The 24,922-nt window shown below is 43.5% G+C and overlaps 3 protein-coding genes across 13 annotated transcripts in view; 1 reads left to right on the top strand and 2 right to left on the bottom strand.

Annotated features, from left to right (window-relative positions):
• LOC123998802 (histone acetyltransferase p300-like) overlaps window positions 1-10,489 on the bottom strand; it is a 32,223-nt gene extending 21,734 nt beyond the window's left edge. For all 10 annotated transcript variants that reach the window (XM_046303952.1, XM_046303953.1, XM_046303955.1 and 7 more), the window contains exons 1-6: window positions 7,309-10,489; window positions 3,294-3,883; window positions 1,759-1,935; window positions 926-1,211; window positions 511-624; window positions 116-340 (exon numbers count right to left, since the gene is read on the bottom strand). In XM_046303952.1, coding sequence (XP_046159908.1) covers window positions 116-340; window positions 511-624; window positions 926-1,211; window positions 1,759-1,935; window positions 3,294-3,883; window positions 7,309-7,402 — 1,486 coding nt within the window. In that variant the 5' untranslated portion in view covers window positions 7,403-10,489. The remainder of the gene's footprint in view (window positions 1-115; window positions 341-510; window positions 625-925; window positions 1,212-1,758; window positions 1,936-3,293; window positions 3,884-7,308) is intronic.
• A 552-nt stretch (window positions 10,490-11,041) lies between these two features.
• Window positions 11,042-17,746, bottom strand: LOC123998800 (xaa-Pro aminopeptidase 3-like). 2 transcript variants are annotated; one of them, XM_046303949.1, is made up of 10 exons: window positions 17,415-17,746; window positions 16,805-16,927; window positions 16,191-16,598; window positions 15,784-15,968; window positions 15,647-15,709; window positions 15,411-15,524; window positions 15,145-15,230; window positions 14,863-15,046; window positions 12,107-12,227; window positions 11,042-11,704 (listed from the first exon to the last, which is right to left on the bottom strand). In XM_046303949.1, exons 1-10 carry the CDS (start codon window positions 17,485-17,487, stop codon window positions 11,532-11,534), a joined length of 1,530 nt encoding a protein of 509 aa, XP_046159905.1. In that variant the 5' UTR covers window positions 17,488-17,746; the 3' UTR covers window positions 11,042-11,531. The 2 variants fall into 2 exon arrangements, with proteins under 2 accessions (XP_046159905.1, XP_046159906.1); XM_046303950.1 differs by having other exon boundaries at window positions 16,843-16,927.
• Window positions 17,747-17,862: 116 nt separating this feature from the next.
• LOC123998801 (hsc70-interacting protein-like) lies at window positions 17,863-24,645 on the top strand. The gene is given in 14 exon segments (XM_046303951.1): window positions 17,863-18,022; window positions 18,342-18,476; window positions 18,906-18,954; window positions 19,047-19,131; window positions 21,169-21,242; window positions 21,468-21,534; window positions 21,653-21,737; window positions 21,837-21,947; window positions 22,763-22,865; window positions 22,978-23,094; window positions 23,179-23,230; window positions 23,453-23,517; window positions 23,519-23,632; window positions 23,738-24,645. Coding segments are annotated over 13 exon segments (1,164 nt in total). The 5' UTR covers window positions 17,863-18,022; window positions 18,342-18,366; the 3' UTR covers window positions 23,870-24,645.
• Window positions 24,646-24,922: the final 277 nt, after the last annotated feature.

Here is a 24,922-nt window from a genome sequence, read left to right as displayed (position 1 = left end):
CTCAATCAATGACTAAACTAAGAAGTCTGCTACACTGCCCCTGGTCGTTGTTCATTTTTCTAGATTCTTCCTCCTCTTCATCAACACTGTTGTTGACGAGCCAATGCCCACTCACCCATGGCGTTTAACGACCGCATGCCAGGCTGGTTGGGCAGGTTGGACTGCGGCGGTTGCTGAGGCATCTGGTTGCCCTGGTAGGTGAGGCCCAGGGCGGCGTAGGCCCTCTCAATGGAGCTGGGGTCGATCTGGCTGGGTGGGGTGAGGTTAGGGGTGCTGGGCTGACCCCCTGGCACTGCCCCTAATGAGTTGCCCAGGCCAACCCCAGCACTGCTTAGTAAAGCTGTGGAGATGGAGAGAGAGGGAAAAGTAGTGAGAATGAGAGATAATCAACTTGCCATGATCGATGACGGGAACAGATGCTGAACAGGTAGCCAGCCATCTTGGTTCAAACACACGTAGTACATCACAATGCAGAGGACGGACACATAGCTCAATACAAACCATACTCACACTGCTGGTTCCTTTTATCTCCAGCGTTCTTTAGCGGCAGGCAGACAGGACAGTCGTGCCGAGTACAGTTCTTCCAGTGAGAGATGATCTGTCGTGACGAGGCACAGTGTGCCACTGAGGGGGACGAGAGAGAAAGTGAGACAACTGACAGCGCAACACAATGACTGTGTCCCAGTAGAGACCTAATGTCAGAAATAAGGCTGTAATCTAACTGTAAAAACAAAGGAACCCCCAGAGCATGATTGGCCTGATTGTTGAAAAGCAACCTACAGAAACATGAATGAAATTAAGCTCAAACCAAGATGAAGGATGCATCTCAACAGTCTAAAGTAGCTTCCTCTAAGGAGAGAGTGGAAGACATTTCAGAATATTAACAAACCAAGAATAACAGTATTGAAAAGGACTACCAACTCACCCTGGCAGGACTTGCCAGCCTGGCAGTGGGTCATGTGGTTGAGGACGTTCTTCATGGTGCGGCAGTGGGGCAGGCTGCACTGGCGCACCTCCCCGTTGGCCTGCTCCCGCCGCTGGCACTTGTGGGCGTGGAGCAGGAGCACCAGCTGCTGCTGAATCAGCTTGCGCTTCTCCGGGTCGGCAGTGGGAGGCGCTGCCCCCGGACCTGTTGCCACAGTACCAAGGCCAGCCTGGGCCCCGGCTCCAACCACCGACACTGACCCTACTGCCGAGGTCTGCTGTGAGGCCTGATGACACGGAGTGAAAAGAGAGTGCGTTAACTAGAGGGGATAGGGGGATGTAGAAGGAAGATGGCAGGGATAGAGGGGCTGTATGGAGGATTAAAGACAAGGGAGGGCCTTTAAAAAGGAGATCAAGTTGACAAGGTGGGATGGGCCGAACTAAGAGCAGTGGGTTGTGAGTTGATTACCACTTAAGTCCAGAGGGTCTTTAATCTAGTATTTTAGTAGGAATGACAACACCAATATCGCAATGTTTTTTGCATGGCAAAAATGAAAACGGGAAGCAGACCAAACTGTTTAGTTCTTTAAAAACCTGCAGTATGTAAAATAGTCTGTTATAGCTTGGGAAACAAATAAATGTGACTCTGGATGACAACAGAATGACACTTGTTTCCAACACTAGGGCTGTTAGCCTAATGAAGTGAAATCCATTTCATGTTTTGTTTCCTTGCCACGACACGTATTGCAATAGTGGTATTGTCCCAGGCCCTATATTTGTCACTAAAATAAGAGGAACAGAAAAAGATAGAAGTCAGAAGGAGCATGCTCTCACCATCCCAGCCATGCCCTGTATAGGTGGTGTCTTCTTGTCCAGGTTGAACTGGGCCAGGCTGTTGGCCAGACCAGCCTTGTTCTGGTGCTGTGGGCACAGCCCAGCACCACTCAGACCCTGGCCTGCTAACTGACCGTACGGACCACCATAGGGGCCCGCATTAGCCATCATATTCATCTGAGACAGAGACGGGGGCAGAGGAAGAGATGGGGAGAAATTAAGGGAATGTTAGGTGAGTGAGATCTGGTTTACACTCATGTTCCTGGTTTTCTTTATTGGACAAAAATAAATAATTGCCAGATTTTTTTAGAGCAGATTAAACGACACTAATGAAGCTTCATCAACTTTAAAATCACTAGCAACCTGAGATAAGTTGTTGACAGATAATAGAGTTCAATCTCTGGACCATTAGGCATTACACTGCTTTGAGCAGTAGTCAGTCTGGTCTTATTCACGGAGGTTGTTAAGAAAGCATTAACGCTGACATACTTACAAAAACATAATTCAACAAATAGCTTGAATTTCCTAGCCTTTTCACACAAACACCAAGCTCTGTTGAAGACAATAGTGATCTAGGGGTGACAATGAGAGAACAGCTGCTTGCTAAGGGGGAGAAAGACCAAATCAGCTCTTGCTCCAGCAGCTTTCATCATCTGTTAACCCTTATCCTTACAAAATATCATCAGCCTAAAGGAATGTAATCAACTACTTCCAACAAAAGACGGATACGGCCAACAGATAAATAAGCTGGTCACTGCTCAGCTGGGTCCCATCAGGATCGTTTTGGATGGAACTTTACGGCTCTAAGTCTGCACCCTTCTTACTCCCCACTGTTTTAGACACCTTATGGAAACGCATGTAGACACTGCCCCAACTGACAACAAACATCTATGCTCTTAGCTGCCCAAACTAAAAGAGAACATGCACTGATGGTTTGTGCTTTTAGCCTCAGCCAGTCTACAGCTCTGGAGGTGTTAAGCAAGGCAACATCAGCCTGAACATGACAGCATCCACTGCACCCAGCAATCCCCGGCCCTCGTGAAAACAGCTCTGACAACTGATTGGATTGTCATATTTACAGCACCAACAAACAAGCATTTCAACTGAAAAGCACCAACATACTGATCCAATTATTTTCATAGCAATGTGAAGTGCGTATTTAAAATTAGCCTATGGCAACATGATAGCTGGGATACACAGTAACAGGGTTAAAGGTTGATGAATCTGCTCTGCTGCCGTCAGACATACTTGATCAGTTCCGAAAGAGGCACTTCAGGGTTCACACACTAAATACTCTTCTCGATTCTGGTCAATTAATGTTCATTTAGAGCAATCTTGAAACCATCTAATGACATATTAAACATAGCATCTCACCGTTGTCTGGTGTCAAGACCGCTAGCATAGCCAGATGCACTGAACACCAAGACCAGCACAGAGCTAAAGTGCAGTAACGTCAATATGTGTAAAAGAGGATTCCTGCTCCTGTAGACATTAATGAACACAAGTCCATCTACAAAACAATTAGCAGGTCTTACCTTGTTCAGTGCTCCAGGTTGCTGTGGCCTCATCCCAGCCTGCCCCCCTGCCCCCATTTGCTGCCCCCCCTGCTGCTGCAGGGTTTCTGCCAGCAGGTTACTGTTACTTCCCATGCCCGGGTTGACCTGGTAACCCATTCGGGGCGAGCCATTCATCACCTGGCTTCCCATCATGCCCTGGGGTGTGGGCCCTTGCTGCTGTCCATTGCCCTTCTGGGCCCCCATCATGGCCCTGTTCAGTCCAGCCACCATACCCACCTGCTGCATCATGCCAGCCTGCTGGGGTGAGGGGTGCTGCCCCTGGGGACCCATACTCTGGGGCCCAGGGGAGGCATTCATGCTGCCCAGGAGTCCCATGGAACCACCGGGGCTGTTGGTGGCTCCCTGTTGACCCGAGGGTGGCAGCGCTCCAGCCCGGAGAAGCTCCGAGAGCTGTTTGTGTTTGGCAGCAGCGTCCTGGCCTCCTCCCATTCCTCCTCCCAGGCTGGTGTGCAGCTGGCTGAGGTCCCCTCCGTTGACCAGGCCCAGCTCCGACGAGTTGATGAGCTCATCAGGTAAGTCGTGCTCCAGGTCAAAGAGTGAACCGAAATCTGGGAGGGGGTAAGAGGAAAGAGAGGGCAGGGTAAGTGGGATATCCTGAGGTGTACATTGAGAGCAGTAGCAAAAACAAAATGCACTTGTGCCCCTTGACATTGCAAGCTCACTAACAAAGGTCTAACCTCCTTCAAATGTAGGTGCAGCAATAACTCATTCTGGAAAGGGAAATAACTCCATCTAAAAAGAACCAACTAAATGAATCCCTCCTCTTTCTGGACACCAACAGCGTCTGCATACTATGTTCCGTTTTCTCCTAGAAAAACTTGGTTAGGCGAGATGAACGTATGTGCCTCGCATACTCACTTAAAAGATATCTGCTTAAAAGACCTTAGCCAGTATACACTTCCTCAAAATGGCCTGAATAAATTTAAGATATCACAAGAAATCTGTAATTCACTTGGATGTTTTTGCTGAGGTGGTCTTAGTCATGCAATTTTACATCTAACCAAGATGTTTGTTGCAGTATTTCACAAGTGAAAAAACGTGCATGAAAACAATTAGTCTCTCGTTTAATGACAAACACTTTATTGAAGAATCCGTACTGTTGACCAATCACCGACAAAGGGCGTAGACTTCGGTTACGGGACTTCGGCTTGCCTCATGAAAAACTGTGGTGTGCACAAACAGCCGAACGAACCCTTGCCGAACACAAAATGTCATCATAATATACGCACAAACTGTTTCAGATGGGAAGCATGAGGACGCCTTAAGTCAGTGCAGCAGCTGGCTGCAACCAACTAAATTAATCCCTCCCCTTTCTGGAACCTAAGTCAGTGCAGCGGCTGGCTGCAGCCTCCCACCAAAGAGTTTCCTCTCCTGGGCCAGTTTGTGGTTTGATGGGGTGTCAAACAGGGTGGACAGGTTAGGGTCAGAGTGCAAAGCCACAGAAGTAAACACTGACTGAACAGCAGGTGGATGTGTGTGTATAGAGGACATTTCTCTGCCTCTTCATATAGAAAGGGAAAAAGCAAGAGTTGCGAGATCTACTTGAATTGCCCCTGTCTGAGACGCGTGCATTCACTTACAGTGCATGGTGGATACCAAACTAAGGCAAACCTTTGTGTCCTTTATGACTATCATATGGCAAACAAACACCTCTGGATATAGAACTTCGGAAACAGGGGGGCAAGTGGTCCATTTATGACACCAGGTTGAGGATGTACTTGGCAGAGACTTGAAACGCCTATGGCATCAGAAGCATCACAGTCTCACCTCTTGCCATCTCTAGCTTAGAGCAGCAGACTGCAGCCATCTTAGAGGGGAAAAAAATCTAACATGAAACACACAAGAGCTGATCCACTCAAATATGCAAGCATGCATTCTCAGTCAAGCCCAAGTCTCTTTTAGAGAAACAGGTGGGTGTATTGATATTTCTACACTATCCTCCAAGTTGCAGTGACTATAGCACAGGCAACACTCAAATTGTTCTTCTGCACGGCATGGATACAACATCCGTACGTGTAGTTTAAGACAAGAGGAGCTTGATACAGATGTTGAACCCCGTCAGTCTCATAAACAAGAAAGAGAGCCTTCTCAATTTACCTCAGATCTCCCGACTCTTACTAAAATGAAGATCTAGGCTAATCCCCCCCCACCGTGACCAATGAGACGCATGGTAAATTGTGTACACTTGTGTCTGGGGGATGATCGATGACAGAAACTACCTCTAAAGAAGTGATTTTGCAAATGCTTGGTTGTGCAAATGCTACTGTGAGCTACACCTGGTCCACAAGATGCAGTCCAGCACCAACGCCTCAGGCTCCCATCACAATGGGAGGCAACAAACAGCAGAGGTTTACTGGACTGACATCACCATTTTCACAGCCCAACCGATTGATCCTTCACAGGGTGAAAAGTTTTTTTTGTGTTTTTTTTTTAGGAAAGGAGGGGGGTAGCATGTTGCATTTGCTCTTCCCTTTCCAAACAGAATCAACTTTTCACCACAGAGTGGTTTGTTAGACCTGTGCAGCCTTTCTTAGAATTCCAGTAATGACTCAGTTGGTACAACAGAACTTGGATGACACTTAAATCAGAGCTGTATGTTGAGAGAACATGCTTGTACAAGGCATATGCTTCATGTGTAATGGCGACTTGGTTGAGCTAGTACAGTACAGATTCTGATCTCTTACCGAATTGTGTCCATAGTGCTCCAAAAAAGTTACATCGCGACTTCGTGTCATGAGAAATTGCATTGAAACGAAAGCTACAATTTATAGAGGGACCTATTTGGGCAATCCTGAATAGTTTAATTTGTGATTAAAAGCATCCTGATGACAGACTTAACATGGAGAAACAAACAAAATGGGGAATCGTGGGTGCCAACTACCAGCTAATTTAGCATACCCATTGAATAAATATGAATTGCATGCGTCAGGGAGTGGGGTCTGCACAATTAGATGTGTTTTTCAATCTGGCCTATAATAATTTAAGCTTGACATTGAACTTTTACCATGTTATCAAAGTATTCGAAGGAGTTAAGATTGTAGCAGTCCTGCAAATTAGGGGCAAAAAAACAACGACAGGACTCAATGGTAGGAATAACGTCCAAACAATTCAGACTTTAAAACAACGGGTATGAAAAAGCTAGACACGCATACAAACGCATAAAATAACATTACGCTGCCACATATGTAGCGACATAAGGCACTACAACTTTCGTCTGCTCACGAGCAACTTGACTCTAGCTATCAAGTGTAGCCACTAGACAACAATGCAGCAGTACACAACACACAGAAGTGGTGATGGCTCGGTCACAACGCTAACTAACTGCCGTAAGTATAACAGCACTTCAGACACCATGTTACAGCGAAGTTGTCTGAACAGGTTCAAATAAATAAACCCCTACACCAATCCAATACTGATAATGTACATGGTGTCACCTATCTGATAAGCTAGCTATGCCATCTTACCTAAGATTGATAAGAGCTAACGTTCAGCTAGTTAGCTACCCACACATCAAAAGCATTCATCTTTATTAAGTTAAATATCTAACGTTAGCTAACTAGCTGGCTATCCATAAATGGTAGCAAGCTGCAGCTAGTTAAATAGAAGTAACGTTAACTAGCTAAATTGGCTAACTAGCTACTGTAGCTACCTAATACATTCCAATACTGTGAGTTCACAACTTGCTATACGTGGACTATCCAATTGTTTCAAGCGGGCAGATGACTTTAAACTTTCACTTCAGACCATCACACTGGGGGGGCCATTAGCCAGTCAACTTTACTTTGACCAGTTGGGTAACAAGCAAACCTTTACTACTACCACCTAATTGGTAGCTAACGTTGGCATCATAACTTGGCCGATGATGGATGTGGCTCATTCTTGTGAACTTAGTAAAACAAGCAGGTTAACTTGCTAGGCAAAATAACATCCCTGAACAGCTAGGCAGGACTGTTATAGCATTTAAAATGTTTACCGTTTCCATCACTGGCGGAGACTGAGAGGGCAGGGGATGATAGTTTAGGCCTCTTGGCTGAAGGCGGGCCGGACTCCAGAACATTATCGGCCATATTTTTTCAAGAATTAAAAAATAGCTATATATCCACAAAGGATTGGCTTATTCCCTTGTTTGCGTCCGAGTTCTTTCAAACTTCCCTTCTGTAAATGTTTGTGATTCTTCCCCCACCGTTTAGGGACGGTAGGGGGAAAGGAGGCAATTGCGATACACTCTTCCTTTCAGGGTTCCCACTCTCGATCTATGCTTATCCGTCGCTATCAATCCCCCTCCCCTGTCGGAGATGTTGTTCCTTTATAGCTTTCTCCGAGTTTAGAAGGAGGGAAGGTAGAGTCGATGAAAAAGACAAGCAAGTATGCCTTCGACAATCTCATTTAGCCTCTTTTAGTGTCGGAAAAATTGTCCCAAGACCTGTCCTCCATGGCAGCATCAGTCTTTTCCGCCATAGTCGCCGGCGAAATCGAGTGTTTAATTCTAGAGCACTCTGCTGAGGGGTCGTGTCCAGGGAAGCAAAATGGGAAACGCGATAAAAACCGCAAGCAAACCGTACCCCAGTGGTACCTTTGGGGGCCTCGTCTCATGCAACAGTTATGAGGGAGCCAAAAACGGATAAATCTTCCACTTTGTCTGAATTGCCATTGCAGTCAATGCAATTTGATCCCAACATTACCACAAAGTAACGAGTTGTCAAAGAATACAATTATGGCGTTAGGTCCTTAGTCTAATAAAAAAAAACACGGATGAATGTGTCCGACAGTGACATAATATCAAAATCATCCCCATATGTAAATTGGGATCGTCAAGAAACAAGAACCGGATAGGCTTATCTATATTTGGGGCTATGAAACCGGGATACCCAGTCCCAATGAGTGATAGTGGTTTAAGATGCATCTAAAGCATGGGTTAAAAACCTCATTCAACATTGAAAACAATTCGCATTGTATTTTAGATAAATACCATTGTATAGGGGTGCAATTCAGATCTGAAAAATAATAGTGAAGCTGACTGATCAAGTTCTGTTCTCCAATAGACTGTACTACACCTATGGGCTCCTATTCGATAAATTAATTCCATGCATTTAATACATTTCCCTTACCATCTACTTGTAGTCTACATCGTGTCATTAGTTTGTTAGTTTGTCAATGCAAGGCACTGAATTGGAAAAAATAACGGACATGTGAATGCACATTTGGATGTTGCAACCTTTGCGCGATTATGCCAATTACATGCAATGAGGTTCAATTTAAGCAACACAATTTTGAGCAATTAGTTTGTGTTATGACAAATAATTTAGGCTAAATTCTGAGATTTGATGTTGCAAAAATCGTTTGAGTTATAGCCCAGTGTGCCAATTAATGTCCTATCAAATTGATTCAATTAGTCCTAGTTTTATTTTGCAGAGGACGTTTGGTTTACTTGCCCAAGTGTTGAGATTTAAAGCTTACCCAAGAAAGGTAATCATATAACCTACTGCAATAAGATCACCATTGATTAGAAAGATGAAATTGGTTGATAAATATAAGAAATCATCGGTCACTGCGTATACAGATTTAGGTTGCAAAGAAAAAAATCCCGACCAAGAACAAGAGAACACAGCGATGAGCGAAAATCTGATAAAGCGAGAGGGTCGCTACAACATTATGGCTATTTTAGAAAAGTGTCAAGCTTCGTCCATAAAATAATGATAGCAACACCCCCAAACGTATGTGGTCCACAAAATCCTTTGAGTCTTTGTGGTGGTAAATGCCCCCCTTCACGATTATCCTAATTTATATTTTCCTTTAAACCTTCCTTTTTACTCCCCCCTCAAATACCCAATATACAATTATCGGTATATTTGTCTATGCGGGCATTTTTTCATCTGTGGCGATGGGTAAATTACGATTTTTTTTCATGTTGTATTTTTCTTTCGCTCGCAGGTTTTTTCTTCGTTAAATATATTGCCTTCTTCCGCCTCTCCTCTCCACTCCGTAAAAACACCCCTTCCTTGGATTTTCGGAGAATTTCCCTTTTTCACTCCCTCATTCTTCTTCTGCCTTATCTTTTATTTTTACTCTCTTCCCTCTTTTCGCACCGACACGACATTGCCACTCTTTCACCCGCGGGTCTCGGAGTCGCTATTATCGGTGCTGAAGTCGCTTTCTTTCTCGGTATCTCCTGCCTCTCTCCGTCTGTCCGCACAAACAAAATGGCGGCTTGTTGTTTCTACTCCTCTGATACGGGGGAGGGTTGAGGTACAGCAACATTAGGCGTGAAGGGGGTTGGTACTCGGGTTTGCCCGGAAAATCCTTTCGTATTTTTTCGGAGCGGCAATACTAGTGTTATCATCTGTAGAGGGCAGTAGTGTTCCACCAACATATCAGAATATATTTAAGAGGGCGCTTCGCTTCTATCGATACAAATAAGATTATCATTGCGGCAAACGATGCTCATATAGGCTATATCAGGTGTCTCATTTAGGTACATTTAGGACCACCCGTTACAAATAATATAACTGAATATTCTGTTATAACAGCATTTTCAATTAGACATGACTACGTATAAAAACTAACACACACAAAATATACATTTTGTCTACATCAATAAACTCATCGCAAATCCCAATATTCCTAATAAATGAGACAATTCTTGCACAATAGAGCCATTATCTAATGCTCTCCTATCCAGCAAGGAACCTGTTAATTGTATTCGTTTGTGAGAACAGACATTTTCTATTTTTACAATAGAAAAGACAATGAAAACATTACCGCATTCAGATCCATGAGGAATAATCAAGCAGTCCTCCAGAAACCCATATAAATAATTGTGAAAACAAGTGATGCTAGTGAATACATGGTAGTGGATGTACCACAGCCTTTAGTAAATGTTTTCTGCCAGTCAAAAGATACCCTCTGTTAAAAAGGTGGATTTTGTGGTGCTCATTGCCAGTTATAAACTGTGGCTCAAATCTCAAAGAAGTCTAAGAAACTGGACATTATTGTGGCTTGCAGCAGAAACGTTTTTGGGACTTAAGGATTTTATACTGAACAAAAAATATAAACGCAACATGCAACAATTGCAAATATTTCACTGAGTTACAGTACATAGAAGGAAATCAGTCAATTGAAATAAATTCATTAGGCCCTAATTCTATGGATTTCACATGACCCGGCAGGGGCACAGCCAATTGGGAGCCAGGCCCACCCACTGGAGAGCCAGGCCCACCCACTGGAGAGCCAGGCCCAGCCGATCAGAATTAGTTTTCCCCCACAAAAGGGCTTTATTACAGACAGAAATACAACCTCCCCCTTCTCAGACAATCCCCCGGCAAGAAGCCAGATGTGGAGGTCCTGGTCTGGCATTGTTAAACGTGGTCTGTGGTTGAGGCCGGTTGGATGTACTGACAAATTCTCGAAAACAACGTCGGAGATGGCTTATGGTAGAGAAATTAACAGTAAATTCTCTGGCAACAGCTCTGTTTGGACATTCCTGCCATGTCAGCATGCCAATTGCACTCAAAACTTGAGACATCTGTGGCATTGTGTTGTGTGACAAAACTGCGCATTTTAGAGTGGCCTTTTATTGTTCCCAGCACAAAGTGCACCAGTTTAATGATCATGCTGTTTAATCAGCTTCTTGATATGCCAAACCTGTCAGGTGGATTGATTAGCTTTGCAAAGGAGAAATGCTCACTAACAGAGACTTAAAAACACATTTGCACACAAAATTTGAGAGCAATAAGCTTTTTGTGTCTATGGAACATTTCAGGAATCTTTTATTTCAGCTCATGAAACATGGGACCAACAATTTAGATGTTGCGTTTATATTTTTGTTTAGTATACAACTGAAGCACTTGGAAGGGGTATTGGTGCCGGAAGACAGCCCACCCTCCCAGGCTCCCCCTGGGCCTGTGTAGGGATCAGATTATTTTTTTAACAGTAAGGTTGTTTGATATTTATTTTTGTTAGTTTTTGTTGGTAGTTCCATTTTTGGGAGAAACCCCGTTTCCATCCCACACAGTAGGTGGCGGGATGCACATTAAATTGTGCAATCGCCAATATACTGAAGACGAACCCACTGAAATGTGACCAGTCACACGAGAGGGATGAACACTCACTCTTGCTCACACTTAGCATTTTGAGGAGTGTATACAGTCACACTCCAGTTGGGAGCAAGGTATATACCCTCCCCATGTCTAGTCTCTCTCAGCCCCAACTCTGTGCACAGGCTCTTTCAACATCAGCAATGGTTTTGGGTGTGTCAGAGGACAGGATCAAGGGGTTTATCTCGTCTTGAATCACAACGTCGTCCTCTATTCTCACCCCAAGTCCACGGAATCGATCTGGAACCTGGTCATCGTCCTCACATATGTACAGCCCTGAAAGAGAGAGATGGACTGGAGTGTAGTCACTTGATGTATTCATGCACACACATGCATTAAACACTGGAACAGTAGTACTTCAGTGTTTGTATAGGAATCTCTGGCTGTTTCACTGGGAAGGCTGGGTTTAGACTACACAAAACATTCTCCTTAGCAAACATAAATTATGCTTGTGTAAAGTTACAAATTCTACCATGCAAACTATGTGGAGCCCACCATGCGTGCGGTGAGTGGTGCAGTAATAAAGTGTTGCCTCTAGGGCAGAATACCCCTAGTGGAGTGTTAATCCAGCCTACAAAGTGCACAGTTTTTCAAAGTTTGTCAATCAGTTGAATATGACTAATATGAAGAACTGAGTGAGTGAGAGAGAGATTGTACCCTGGCTCATGGATACAGTACCTGGCTCTATTGTGATTGCCATTCCAGGCTGGAGGGGCTGAGAGCGGGAAAGCTCAGGGGTATCGTGTACATCCATGCCCAGGTAGTGACCAACATGGTGGGGGCAGTAGCGCCGTGCCGCCTGGAAGCAGCAATACAGGTCACTGAAGCAACAAAGTACACTGCATGCTCAAGCGCTGAACTGAATGTGACTGTTTGATAGGGTCCCTTCTTTCAGTTCTGTGTCTGCCTTTTATTTTGACATATTTGGCACATACACCAGATAGGTGCAGTGAAATGTGTTGTTTTACAGGGTCAGCCATAGTAGTACAGCACACCAGGAGTAAATTAGGGTTAAGTGCTTTGCTCAAGGGCACAGTCAGATTTTCACCTTGTCGTCTCAGGTATTTGAACCAGCAACCTTTCAGTTCCTGGACTAACGCGCTGATCGCTAGGCTACCTGCCATCATGGGTAGGCCTAACACTTTATAATAACGGTCAGTAATAAACCATTTACAAACAGTTTGTTCAACATTTATTAATCATTACTCCAACATTAGTACATCACACTACTACAACAGTGTGATTGTTCTGGAATAAAATGTTCAATATATTTCCTTAAACATTCTGTGTTGTGTTCTTATTCCTTTAACATTGACATGTTCTAGGCCAGATTTTCCCAAACTAGGGGTCACGACCCCATGTGTGGTCACCTGATTTGTAGTGGGGTCGTGAGAGAATTCACATTTAGTTAATAGAAACGGGGTTACATCAGTAACCACCGGTATCCGCTAAATGCAGTTGTAATGAACAGAGCAGTTTCTGTTTTCTTCCTACAACCGAGTGGACAAGATTAGGCACTAAATCAGACTTGAGGTGGTGATGTTCTTTTCTACACAGAAGATCATACAACATTATTGCCTGATAATCTTCTGAATTTCCCAATACCTTTCTGATGCATTTCAGTCATTTCAAACCATACCAATTGAAATACTGTCAAAAATACTGTCAGACTGATATGACTGACTGTCATAGCCCAATTTTTAAAAAGTTTACATTGGCCGTTGATTATATTTTTTTTTTAACATGGTGGGGTCACTATTTTTATGTTTATTTTATCAAAATTGGGTCGCAGGCCAAAAGTTTGGGAACCCCTATTCTAGGCCATTTTGAGACCATCTAGAATGCCTAACATGGCAATGGCATGTCCATCTTTTGCTGAGAAATTCCACGGGTCACTCTAAACATTTATAAAGAACTATAAATCGAGAAAACAAACAGATATCAATCACTTCGGTGCCATTGCTGAAAGCTCCTCCACCACGCACCAGTCTTGCTGAATGCCTTCTCTCCTACCCAGCCTCCCAACACAAGCATCACCCAAGCCTGTGTGATACCTAGGCTACTCCTGTGGTGTGCTGCAATCCTTGTCCCCCACCTTTCGGTCTTCTCCCAACTACCACCCAGGCCTGATTACTTTGCAACCTCATAGGCCTAATATTTTAAATCGGAGTCTTAGAAAACGTATGGCTATTTCTCACGTTGATCTGTAGGCTACAAATGAACATGTTGCTATTGTCTACCCTAGACTTACACCGAGGATGATGAATTTAGTGCCCGATGCCTCATAAACGCGGAGAGATTTGAGTGTTTTTACAATGTTGCATCCTGGGAGAAACGATACGCTTGCCCAAGTATTGCACTAGAGAACTGCGTGTTTTTCACATTTGACACGGAAAAATCTGCACGTTTGCGTTTACATATCTAGATTGTTCTGTCGGTAATTAACCATGTTTCTGGAATGTACGCACCTTTTGAAATCAGTGGTGTTAAAGACTGATTCTAGTACTGTCTGAATCAAAATGTAAAATCCGAACTAGACTTGCCATTATTTTTGTTGCTTTTAAAAATGTTTATTTAACCTTTATTTTATTGGGGCGGCAGATAGCCTAGTGGTTAGAGCGTTGGACGAGTAACCGGAAGGTTGTCAGCTCAGGGATTCGATCTTGCAAGGTCAAAATCTGTCGTTCTGCCCCTGAACAAGGCAGTTAACCCACTGTTCCTAGGCCGTCATTGAAAATAAGAATTTGTTCTTAACTGACTTGCCTAGTTAAATAAAGGTAAAAAATGTAAAAAATACATTTAACTAGGAAAGTCAGTTAAGAACTAATTCTTATTTAAAATGACAGCCTACCCTAACCCAGACGACGCTGGGAAAATTGTGCGCCACCCTATGGGACTCCCAATCACGGCCAGTTGTGATACAGCCGGAAATCAAACCAGTGTCACCTCTTGCACTGAGATGCAGTGCCTTAGACCGCTGCGCCACTCAGGAGACCATTTACTGTCAGGAAATGTGCAATCAAACTCAGATCCTGACATTTCTTACCCATCTGAATTGAAAAAGTTCAGCACATAAATTTAAGGATTATAAAGAACCTAAATGGTTTATTACTGAACGTTATTAGTATTAAAGTGTTTGTTATACAATCAGGTTTTTGATAAACAGCATTAACCTCTAATACCCTTTCCTAGCCATTGAGTCTACGTGGTTAAGTCCCCTTAAGCCACAAAATATAACCTATTACTTTCAGTTAAATATTACTATTAAAACATTTGAGTTAATAAGTGATATATTATAATTTACGTTGATGCAAAACACCCTTCAGTTATCTATGCATGCATTTGATACCATTATCAGTTAACCTGGACATGGAGTTATTTTCTCCAACCATGTAACTACTTTGAGCAGAAGGACACAGCGACACTGAGCGTACCTTAAGTGTATCAGCATCACTGGTGGAGCCCTTCACGATACCCAGCTTTTTGAGTTGGCGTCCCAGCAGAGCCAACATGGTGCTGTAGATGTGGTCCAGACTGACTCCTGGGGAGCACAGAGACAGACAGGCCTTCTGCACCTCCAACACCCCCTCATACAACTCTGCCTGGGCAGGGCTGAACCTGGGCTCACCATGCAAGAGAGGGGTAGAAAAGGAGACTTAAAAGAATGGAGAGAAGGAGAGAATATCCAAAATGGTATCTCTGTTGATGCAACTCACTTTCCGTTCACCGGCCAGGTGCGAGTAATATCACTGACATAACAGAAGTATTCACACCCTCCATCAAGTAGCACCATCTCCCCATTCTGAGAGAAAGAAAAGACAAGGAATTGGGCAAAGTCTTGTTTGTCTGGACACAGACAGAGAGTTACTGTTATAGATGTATTATGTACCATCGTGGCAAAGCTGGGGTGTTAATAATTCTAAAACTTCTAACCTCAATTGTGGGCCCACATTCAGCAGCAACATTACATATGTCCCTTCACCTTGACAATCTGGTTGTTGTTTATGTAATGAAGTGTATTGGCTCGGTTTCCACCAGCAACCACAGGAGGATAGGCCAAGAAATTGGCTCCATGGGCACGGCACTCAAAATCAAACTAGGGTTGAGAAAGAGATTCACATTAACATTTCAACATTATCGTTGCTACCATAGGTGTTAAACCATATTTTCAATGACAACACACCATAATTATAAAGTGTCTAAAGACCTGTAACTCACCTTAGCATACAGTAGAGATTCATCAATGTCCCCTTGAGACATACCCATAGTCTTCTTGAATGCCTGAAAGAGGGGATGCAAAGGGTTACGTGAACAGTTGAGAGTGCTTCACTCATGGCGTGTGTGAGGTGACTCACCTGTGCTGTGATGCGACCAGCCTCCTTCATGAGAGCCACCTCGGCTGGGCTCTTGAGGGCCCTGAGGGAGTGTGTAAGGGGTCTGAGAGAGCGCACCATGGGCCCCCCTTCCAACAGGGGCCGAACATGGGTCTGGTGGAGCCCAGGGTGGCAGGGCTTGGAGCCATCATACCACACAGTGCTACCTGAGAGGGAACAATCAAAGTAGAATTGTTAGTGATATAGTTTGTCTAATTTCTTCACATCAGTTTAAATTGGTTAAAACAGTTGCATTTGTTCGGAATTAAAATGTGATCCACAATTTGGAGCTATGTTCCTCAGGCTTTTAAACCCTAATCTTTCATCCCAAGAGTAACATTTACTCTAAAATATGTATGTTCAAATTACTTTCTCCTAGTTACACCTACCTTTAAGGCTTTTGAGTACAAGTCCCAACTCTTCTGTGCAGTGGACCCTCTCCACCCCCGTCAATGCTGCCGCCCCGTCCTTCCCTGACCTGGGCCCGTCCCACAGCTCCCTGGCCGGGTCCCTGCGGGGTACAAAGAGGATGGCTTGGTCCGGGCGGCTGGTACCACACAGAACCAGGGCGCTGTCTGGCTCAAGGATGCCTGTGAGGTAGAGGAAGTCCTGGTTCTGGTGGAAGGGGTAGGGGATGTCATTGGTCATGTAGCGGATTGGGTGGGAGAGGACTATGACGAGGTGTTTGTTGGACGAAACAGTGGGTCCCAGCCGATCTGCTTGAACCTCAATGAGAGAGGCCAGTCTTTGCCGACGGAGATCAAACTCTGTTTGGGTTAAGCCAGGGGTCACCTCACCTGTGACAGAGAGCAAGAAGGGGAAGAAGTTATAAACCCACCATTCAAAACTCCCTGAAGCGACTGCTCTATACTACACAACAGTATTCATAGCCATAGTTTGTGGTTGTGAATAGGATAACAATGAGCTTTGATTTCAGGTAAATGCTGTAGAGTAACTGATTGGCAGAAATGGGAAATAGCTGTATGCCCATGAGTACATAAACCATTTTTTATGAGGTGTGGATGAGTGAAGGGGCTTAGCTGGCCGAGGTATCTTGGTGGAACCTTCTGCGGTTTCCACCCTTCTGGTTTAACGGAGACATTCCGGCATGGGCACCACAGATGACCTGCAGAGAGGTTGCCAGTGAGGGAAAAGTTTGCTAATAAATTCACAGTTCTTTTTCACCTAGGTCTTAAAGAATCTTCCACAATCAGCTGGCCACACAAATCTACCTTATTTAAGACCTATAATAAAAGTATGACATTATTGGGGAATAACATGCATTATGCCTTCCATCTTGCTGAGGCAAGCATTTGTGTAATTCAAACATGACATGTGAAATTAGCTTGCATAAATCATGGGGAAGATCTCAATTGCATAATCCACGCGTCCTCTCTAAAAACCCATTCGGTGAGAAAGCAAGAGGTCCCTCCCCTCAGACCTTCTCCTCCAATAGGATTTGAGAAAAGGACGCCAGAAGTACACAATTGTGATCTTGACCCTGACTACAGTAGTTATATAAGCTAATTTGTCTGTACAGTGGCAAGATATAAAAATGACCTTCTGCCATTGTAATACATTAAATACAAATAACCAAATATTTCACCACTCACCTTGACTCCAAAACTTTGAGTATGACACCAATTGGGTAGCGGATCTGGTCAAAATGTTAGGTGAGGGCAACATTGTTGCAACTCGGTCAGACTATCAGCGACAGTTAACTCGCAACATCATGATGTCACAAGTGGTGTCGCTAAATTGTATTGAGGTATATACAATTACATCAAATATAAATACTTTAGATGACTAAAAACCAAACATAAACTATATAACACAACTACCTCTTCATACCAAGCCAACATTTAGGAATCTGTGACTATATCATGTCGCTAAATGCGTCTGTCCGTCTGCAGTGCTTGTGAAGTGACAAGTTTCAGCCTCCCCTGTAAGACAATCGTTACCATTGGTGGAAGTACAATTTTACGTTTTTTGATTGGATAGCAATTATATGACCTCTTTTGTTTGCGACTTGATCCATTCACGCAGGACCTCATCGCTTGTTTTGTTTGTCATATGTTTCTATCTAATTAATGCCTGCGTTAAATACATCTACGGAACAACATACACCATCGACTAGTATTTTAAAGCGATTGTTGTGGAGGTTTGATTGCACCCCTCTACTCGAAGCTACCCGTCGTTGAAGAGCTGTCTGGGCATACAGGTAGCTAAAACTAACCCTCATGTGCTGTGTTTTATTGGAAATAGTTAACATTTCTGGTTTGTTTTCTCTGATTTGATCATGCATTCAAATAATCCCCACGGCATGACTAACTCGACAGAATTCCAGAATATTCTATCCTCACAATCCATGCTACATTTATGCACGTGCCCTGGGACAAACTGTTTTCTGAGATAAAGGAGTTAGCTAGTTTACTAATAATACTAAATGAGGCTGTGCAGCACAAGTGTATGCTATCAATGCTCATATTTAACTAGCTAGCAGTTTCATTTTTACTTCCTCGCACTTTCTTGTTGTGTAGCGTGTTCTGGACCTGTGAAGTGAGAATGGACCCGCGGAAAGTGCATGAGTTGAAGGCCTTCGTGAAGTTGTGCGACGAAAATCCCTCCATATTGCACCTTCCCGAGCTCGGCTTCCTCCGGGCCTGGTTGCAAGGGTCAGTTGATAATCCTTCTGTTTATCGCATAGCGTCAAGCGTGCACTTGCTCTTTATCGTTAAAATTAGCGGGCCACTATGTGTTAGGAGTCGGATCAACCCATGTTCAAAACCCGGTTTATTCCCCGGATATCAAGAGTATTAGAGTTAAATGAATGAATTCATTGTTAATGCATTTGTGTGATTTTTGTTGTTGCCAATTCTCCAACTACCCTGAACGAGAATGCCGCAGTCACACCCACTCGCTGCTGCTAAGTATCAGGCATATTTCTCTGTCTGATAATAAAGTACGTTGTACTGACTTAATTGAATAAAAGATAGAAATTCCTACTGTACTAAGTAATTCACCAACATGTACTGACAGCAGTTGGCAAAATTGAAATGCTCATATTGGAAAGTATGAAATTGAAAGAAGATATTTTTTTTCAGAATGGGAGCTACAATTCCACAAGCCCCCCAAAATGACTCCTCATGCAAGGTATAAGTATGACTTGTTTCATATATCCATCCAGTTGCTATATTTGACAGCCTACCAGTACAGTTCAGCCAATAAAACTTAATTCATTTCAGGGTGGGTGTCCATGTGCTGGTGCTCCTCCCCCCGCCTCTGCTCCTGAGCCCCATTCCCCCTCTGAGAGTGAGGAGAGTGAACTAGGTATGTCCATGGCAGCTTTCTCACACCTGGCCCACACATTTTCCCACAGTCACCCATCCAGTTCATAAAGAAAATGAGTACACAGGCCAAAGGGTTATTATCCTCTGAAAAGGAAATTATTTTTTAGACTCTCACACCATACCAATAAATCATCACCCAGACATTTAGTTCCATTCCATCTAATACATTGTGATACAGTGAAGACCGCAGATCAACAAACAATACGTTGCATGACCACACAGTTTGTAACGCTGCCTTGCCAAGCTCTTGAGCAGTGCTTATACAACCAGTGGCGATTACAGCATGTAAATCTTGGTGGGGCAAAAAAATGTTGCTCCACTAAATGATACATTAATTGCACTATAATGGTGACAAACGATGCCCACAAACTGTTAGGGCCTACATAAAGCTGTCCCTACAGCAGTTACAACACCTTACCACTGTTACACCTGGCTATCAGCGGAGCCTTGTCTGGCAGCAAAACAGTTAATTCAGCCTCATTTACTGCCTTTTAAAAAAACAGCTGATATGACTGACTTGCTTAAGCAAATGTGGTTTCTACTGACAATTGAGAGGTACAAACTATGGCATAAGGGGACAAGCGGATAAGAGGTAATCAGTAATTTTGATTAATACAATGAGCGAACCAGGACGGATGTAGTCAATATAACTATTTGTTCTGCACTTTTGAAATGTACAGTGACATATTTCAGAACATGGGCCGTTCTTAGTGTTTTCCCTGTACACCAAATCAGAACCATAGGATAAATAAAAGGGGCATATAAGCACACAATGAAAGCTCTTACAATATTCAATGATGACATTTATCAAAAACAGGTTATAGGCTACATGTACACCACCGAGTCAGAACAGTAACTTCAGGTGAAATTAAGAGGTGAAAATAGACAAAATTATTAGGGTGAGGCGCATGGGCTACTAACAGCTTACTACACAACATATAAGAGCGTCTGCTAAATGACTTAAATGTAATGTAAATGTAATATACTTAGTATTACTTTCTTAGCTACAGTATACATATCTCCCTGGCATGTTATATCATTTATGCAGCAGCATATAAGACATTTTTGGACTCTCCTTGTTGTGATTTGCTCACTTGAAAAGGAAGATGGTGTGGCGATCCTTCGCAGGCACATTTTGTCATCAAAGAAAGACCTGGGCCGGATTTACAATTCCGATTTGGATGACCGTTCAAAACTTATTTTCCCAGTCTGAGCTCGTTTATCCCCAACTTCCCAGTTGCAATGCTTGCAGTTAGCCACTGTCACAAATTCCTTCCAAACAACTCATTGATGAATTTGTGTTTTCCAACTTGTGTAATGTTTATGGCCAATGAGCACCAATACGTTTTATTTTATTTATAAATACATTTAACTATAATTTCTCAATTTATTTTCATATGACAACAATTAAAAGTGATTTGCCAGTAGATTGTTGAATTGATGACTGCTAGCTAAGATTTTGACATGATCAGTCCAATCAAAGCTACTGTACATAACGTGATTTGATGTCATTTTATGTGTCGACAAAGAACTTGAACCTTCTTGGAAGGGCACTACTAATGTAATTCTATGGCAGGAGCCAAAGGGCTTGAATTTTCTATGTCTACCCTTACTACTTGTTTGTGACGTAGTGTCCCTGTGAGTGATACAACACTGAGCCAATCACGGCGCAACGCTCCTCTATTTTCTGCAGGCTTTCCCCACCTCCACAGAAAGCACTGAGCTAGGCTGAAAGACCATATTTGTATGCGGATTTATTAACTCAATGATATATATTTATTTTTACATTGTTTGCGAACTGATATGTGACTCGTATTCATGCTAAAATAAAAGTTTTAAACAGGCAAGCCCACAAATAAATGTTGGGCTCAAAACAGGTTGGGCTCTGTCCCACCTGTCCTGAATGACGGGTTGCCACTGTATACAACATACAATAACGGAATTAGAGGCGCAAGCTTTCAGTGTCTCATATCTGCTAAAATTCTGAAGTCCTTGATGGATCCCCTTGCTACTTCAGAGATCGACCAAGATGGGGTGATTGAGCCAGACACAGACGAACCTCAGGAGATGGGAGACTTTGAAAATCTGGAGGTGAGAATATTTACTCTACTGAAGACATCCATTATTAATATAACTTAAGGATGGGAGAGTGCATGAAGTGCTCTTCATTTGGGGGTTTCTGCAGATGAGAACTATTGAGAAATGCATCTAGTGAGCATTTAAGCCCTGAAAAAGACTGCTTGAATTTTCCCAGCCAAAGCAGAAGACCACATGGCATCTCATGTCTTGCAGGTAAATAGTGTGTTCTTCTTTTAGGTGACAGAGGAAATGATGGACCAGGCCAACGAGAAGAAGATGGAAGCTATCGAAGCGTTAGGAGACGGTGGGTTGGTTGTTCTAAGGTTCTTGCATTGACATTGCACTGACCTTGTAGTAAATCGGGAAGATTATTTTAATGACCAGTGGTTATAATTATCACTTTTTGTTGCTGTCAAATACAGGTGACTTGCAGAAAGCCCTGGACCTCTTCACTGAAGCCATCAAACTCAATCCACGGGTAGCTATCATGTATGCCAAGAGGGCGAGGTGAGTCCCACTGCTAGACTTAACAATGCCATACCACATGATGTGCTCTAGTACATGATCACGTAGTATTCATACAGAATGACTTATGTTCTTTGCCAGCGTCTACGTCCGGATGCAGAAACCCAATGCAGCTAAGCGGGACTGCGACAGAGCCATTGACATCAACCCAGATTCTGCACAGCCCTACAAGTGGAGGGGGAAAGCTCACAAGTATGCTGCTAGATAGGCTGCATATTCAATCTCATCAGACACAGTGGAGTTGTATATGATTTATAAGTAATACAATATATGGGGGTGCCAAGTAGTCGGACAAAATGAGTATCGTAAAGGATATTGTCAATTTTCTGGAAACTATTGTGATCACAGCATTTTTATTATTTGTGATTGGAAAAAATACATTTGAGTGTCAGCCACATCTTTCTCAAGTTAGTCAGTCATGTGCAAGGTTCTACACTAAATAACTCAACTGGCTGGCTGTCTAAAGAAAAGGCCTGGCTGTACGTTGATCATGATGCTCTGATTGGATAGTGAAGCTGTATTTCCACTCAAGTCATACCTTCACCAGATCAGTTTTTCTTGCATATTTTTCAGGCTGATCATTTAGATTGCTGCTGCCTGCTACTATGATAAATCACATGGCGATGACATTTGCTATGAAGATGTACATAATGTCTAACATGTGAGGCATGGGTAGGGGGGGGGGGTATGAAACTCTGATGGGCATTCTGAATGAGTGTCAGCAAACTTGGCAGCCCACTGCAAGTTGAGGACACAGACACACACAGCCGCATGCTGCTCCTAATCTGCAGCTTTATTTTGCAGTGAATGTGCAGGGAGGTATTTTGCTAACATCTAATAAGTCCATAGTTAAATAAAATATTAAAACACTTCTGTTTTTTCCGCTCACGAGTATCATCTGATCTGACTATCAACTGTCAATTTACAGATACGATTACGAGTATGGCCATTTTGGCACACCCCTAATACAATACTTGGATTGAGTCTCTTTCCTCCCTGTGTGTCAGGTTGCTGGGGCACTGGGAGGAGGCAGCTAAGGACCTGGCCACTGCCTGCAAACTGGACTACGATGAGGACGCCAGCGCTATGCTGAAAGAGGTCCAGCCCAAGGTACCCAGCCCCAGCCACTAACTGTCTTTTTGAAACCAGAGCAGTTTCAAGGTTGTCTGGTCAATCAGTGTCTTCTGGTCTGACTTTCAACTCATGCTCTTTCTCTCCTCAGGCTAACAAAATCATTGAGCACCGGCGCAAGTATGAGCGCAAGAGGGAGGAGCGAGAGATCAAGGACAGGAAGGAGAGGGTAAAGAAAGCGAGGGAAGAGCATGAGAAAGCTCAGAGGGTGAGTGTTTGGTGCAAGAACAGAAAGGAGAATAATAATTTCAAAATAGTGTCTCAGTGTAAAAATGTTTTAAACTCTGCACAGGAGGAGGAGGCTAGACAAGCAGCAGGAGGAGGTGGCTTCCCAGGTTTCCCAGGTAAGAGAGGGAATATGGGTTCATGAAATGTCTTGACGATAAGTTGATTAGCTAAATCAGGTTTGTTAGTGCAGGGCTTGAACAAAGGCCTGTAATCCCTGGCCCTGTAATTCTCCAGTACCTGGGCTGATGACCACTGCTCTACATTATCTGACCATCACCCAAGGGTCCATTGGAGCCCTGTAATCGCATTAATCCTGGGTTCCTTGTTTCATGCTGTAGGAGCTGGCAGTTTCCCAGGGGGGGCTGGCGGTTTCCCAGGGGGGGCTGGCGGTTTCCCAGGGGGCTGGCGGTTTCCCAGGGGGGGCTGGCGGTTTCCCAGGGGGGGCTGGAGGCTCTCCTTTCGGCATGCCTGGTCTGGGAGAGCTCTTTAACGACCCAGAGGTCCTCAACGCCATGAAGGTACAATGCCCCTTAAATTGAAGTGTTTGCAGTCTTACAGTTAGCCCTTGGATTCCTTGTCAGTATCCATATCTAATCTCATCTCTCCTGGGTTTTTTTCTCCAGGACCCTGAGGTGATGGCAGCTTTCCAGGATGTGGCTCAGAACCCAGCTAACATCGCCAAGTACCAGGGTAACCCCAAGGTCATGGCCCTCATCACCAAGCTGAGCGCCAAGTTCGGGAGCCCTTCGCCCTAGAGGAGAGGTGAAGAAAAAAGAGGGGCGATTTAAAAAGAGGGGAGCGGGAAGAAGAACGAGTGGCGGGAGAGTAACAAATGGATGTCGTCAGGTGTTGGGAGAGCTAAAAAAGCTTATTTGAGATTATTCCACTGTGTATGGATCAAATGGGTAATGTTGATTGGCATATGGGTAAAGAGGAGACTAGAGGCATGCAGCAAGTTTTACACTAGACAAGGGTTTGTGGATGGGGGGGGGGGGTCAACAGCAACTCTTATACTGTATGTTCTTAAATGGAGCCCACCTATTTGGGGCTGTTAGCTCTTAGTGGTTACTCAAGCCAACTCATGGATACTGATGGGACCACTACTGGTTAATGATGGGGAATCAAAACAGCCTGTCAGAGCCTTCTCATTCAGAATTCCCATCGACTTCTCTTCCCACCCACCCCATCCCTTGTTGTTTTTTACCTGAATCTGGAATAGTCAAACAGGACTCACACATTAGACATCAGCTCAGAGGAACAGTTTAGAGACATTATTATATGGAGTTGTCATCTTCTGTGTTTTCTACTGAGCCAACCAAATCAATGGCTATTTGTTTTCTATCAGGAGTGGATGTGGTAAAGCTATTTCCCTCAGGTTTTCTGTTTTACTCACTTTTACTGTAACGTACATTATTTTAATGTCTGACTCTCCTTCCAAATGCAAAAAAACAAGTAATATTACTATTTTGTTTGATTTTGAAACTGTGATGGAAATATCAATTTGAATCAATAAATATTTGGTTGTTGCAAATTAATTTGTCATGGTTGTTTTAATCAGATGAGTTGATCATTAAAATGTAAGTTCCCATGATGAACACAGATCATGGCATTAGGAAAACGTTGCTTAATTTCACCAGTTCTGAATGCCCTTGGTGCATTTGTCAATTAATTCCCATCAATTTATCATTCAACTACTTGTCAAGAGGCACAAGGCGTGTACATTTTTGGCTACAACCAGAATGCCTCCTATCACATTTATTTGTATATATCCACCAGTGGAGGCTGGTGAGTGGAGGACGGCCAAATTA

The sequence above is a fragment of the Oncorhynchus gorbuscha genome, linkage group LG16, assembly GCF_021184085.1.
Source record: "Oncorhynchus gorbuscha isolate QuinsamMale2020 ecotype Even-year linkage group LG16, OgorEven_v1.0, whole genome shotgun sequence".
NCBI lineage: Eukaryota > Metazoa > Chordata > Actinopteri > Salmoniformes > Salmonidae > Oncorhynchus > Oncorhynchus gorbuscha.
This window is presented reverse-complemented; position numbering and strand designations above follow the sequence as displayed.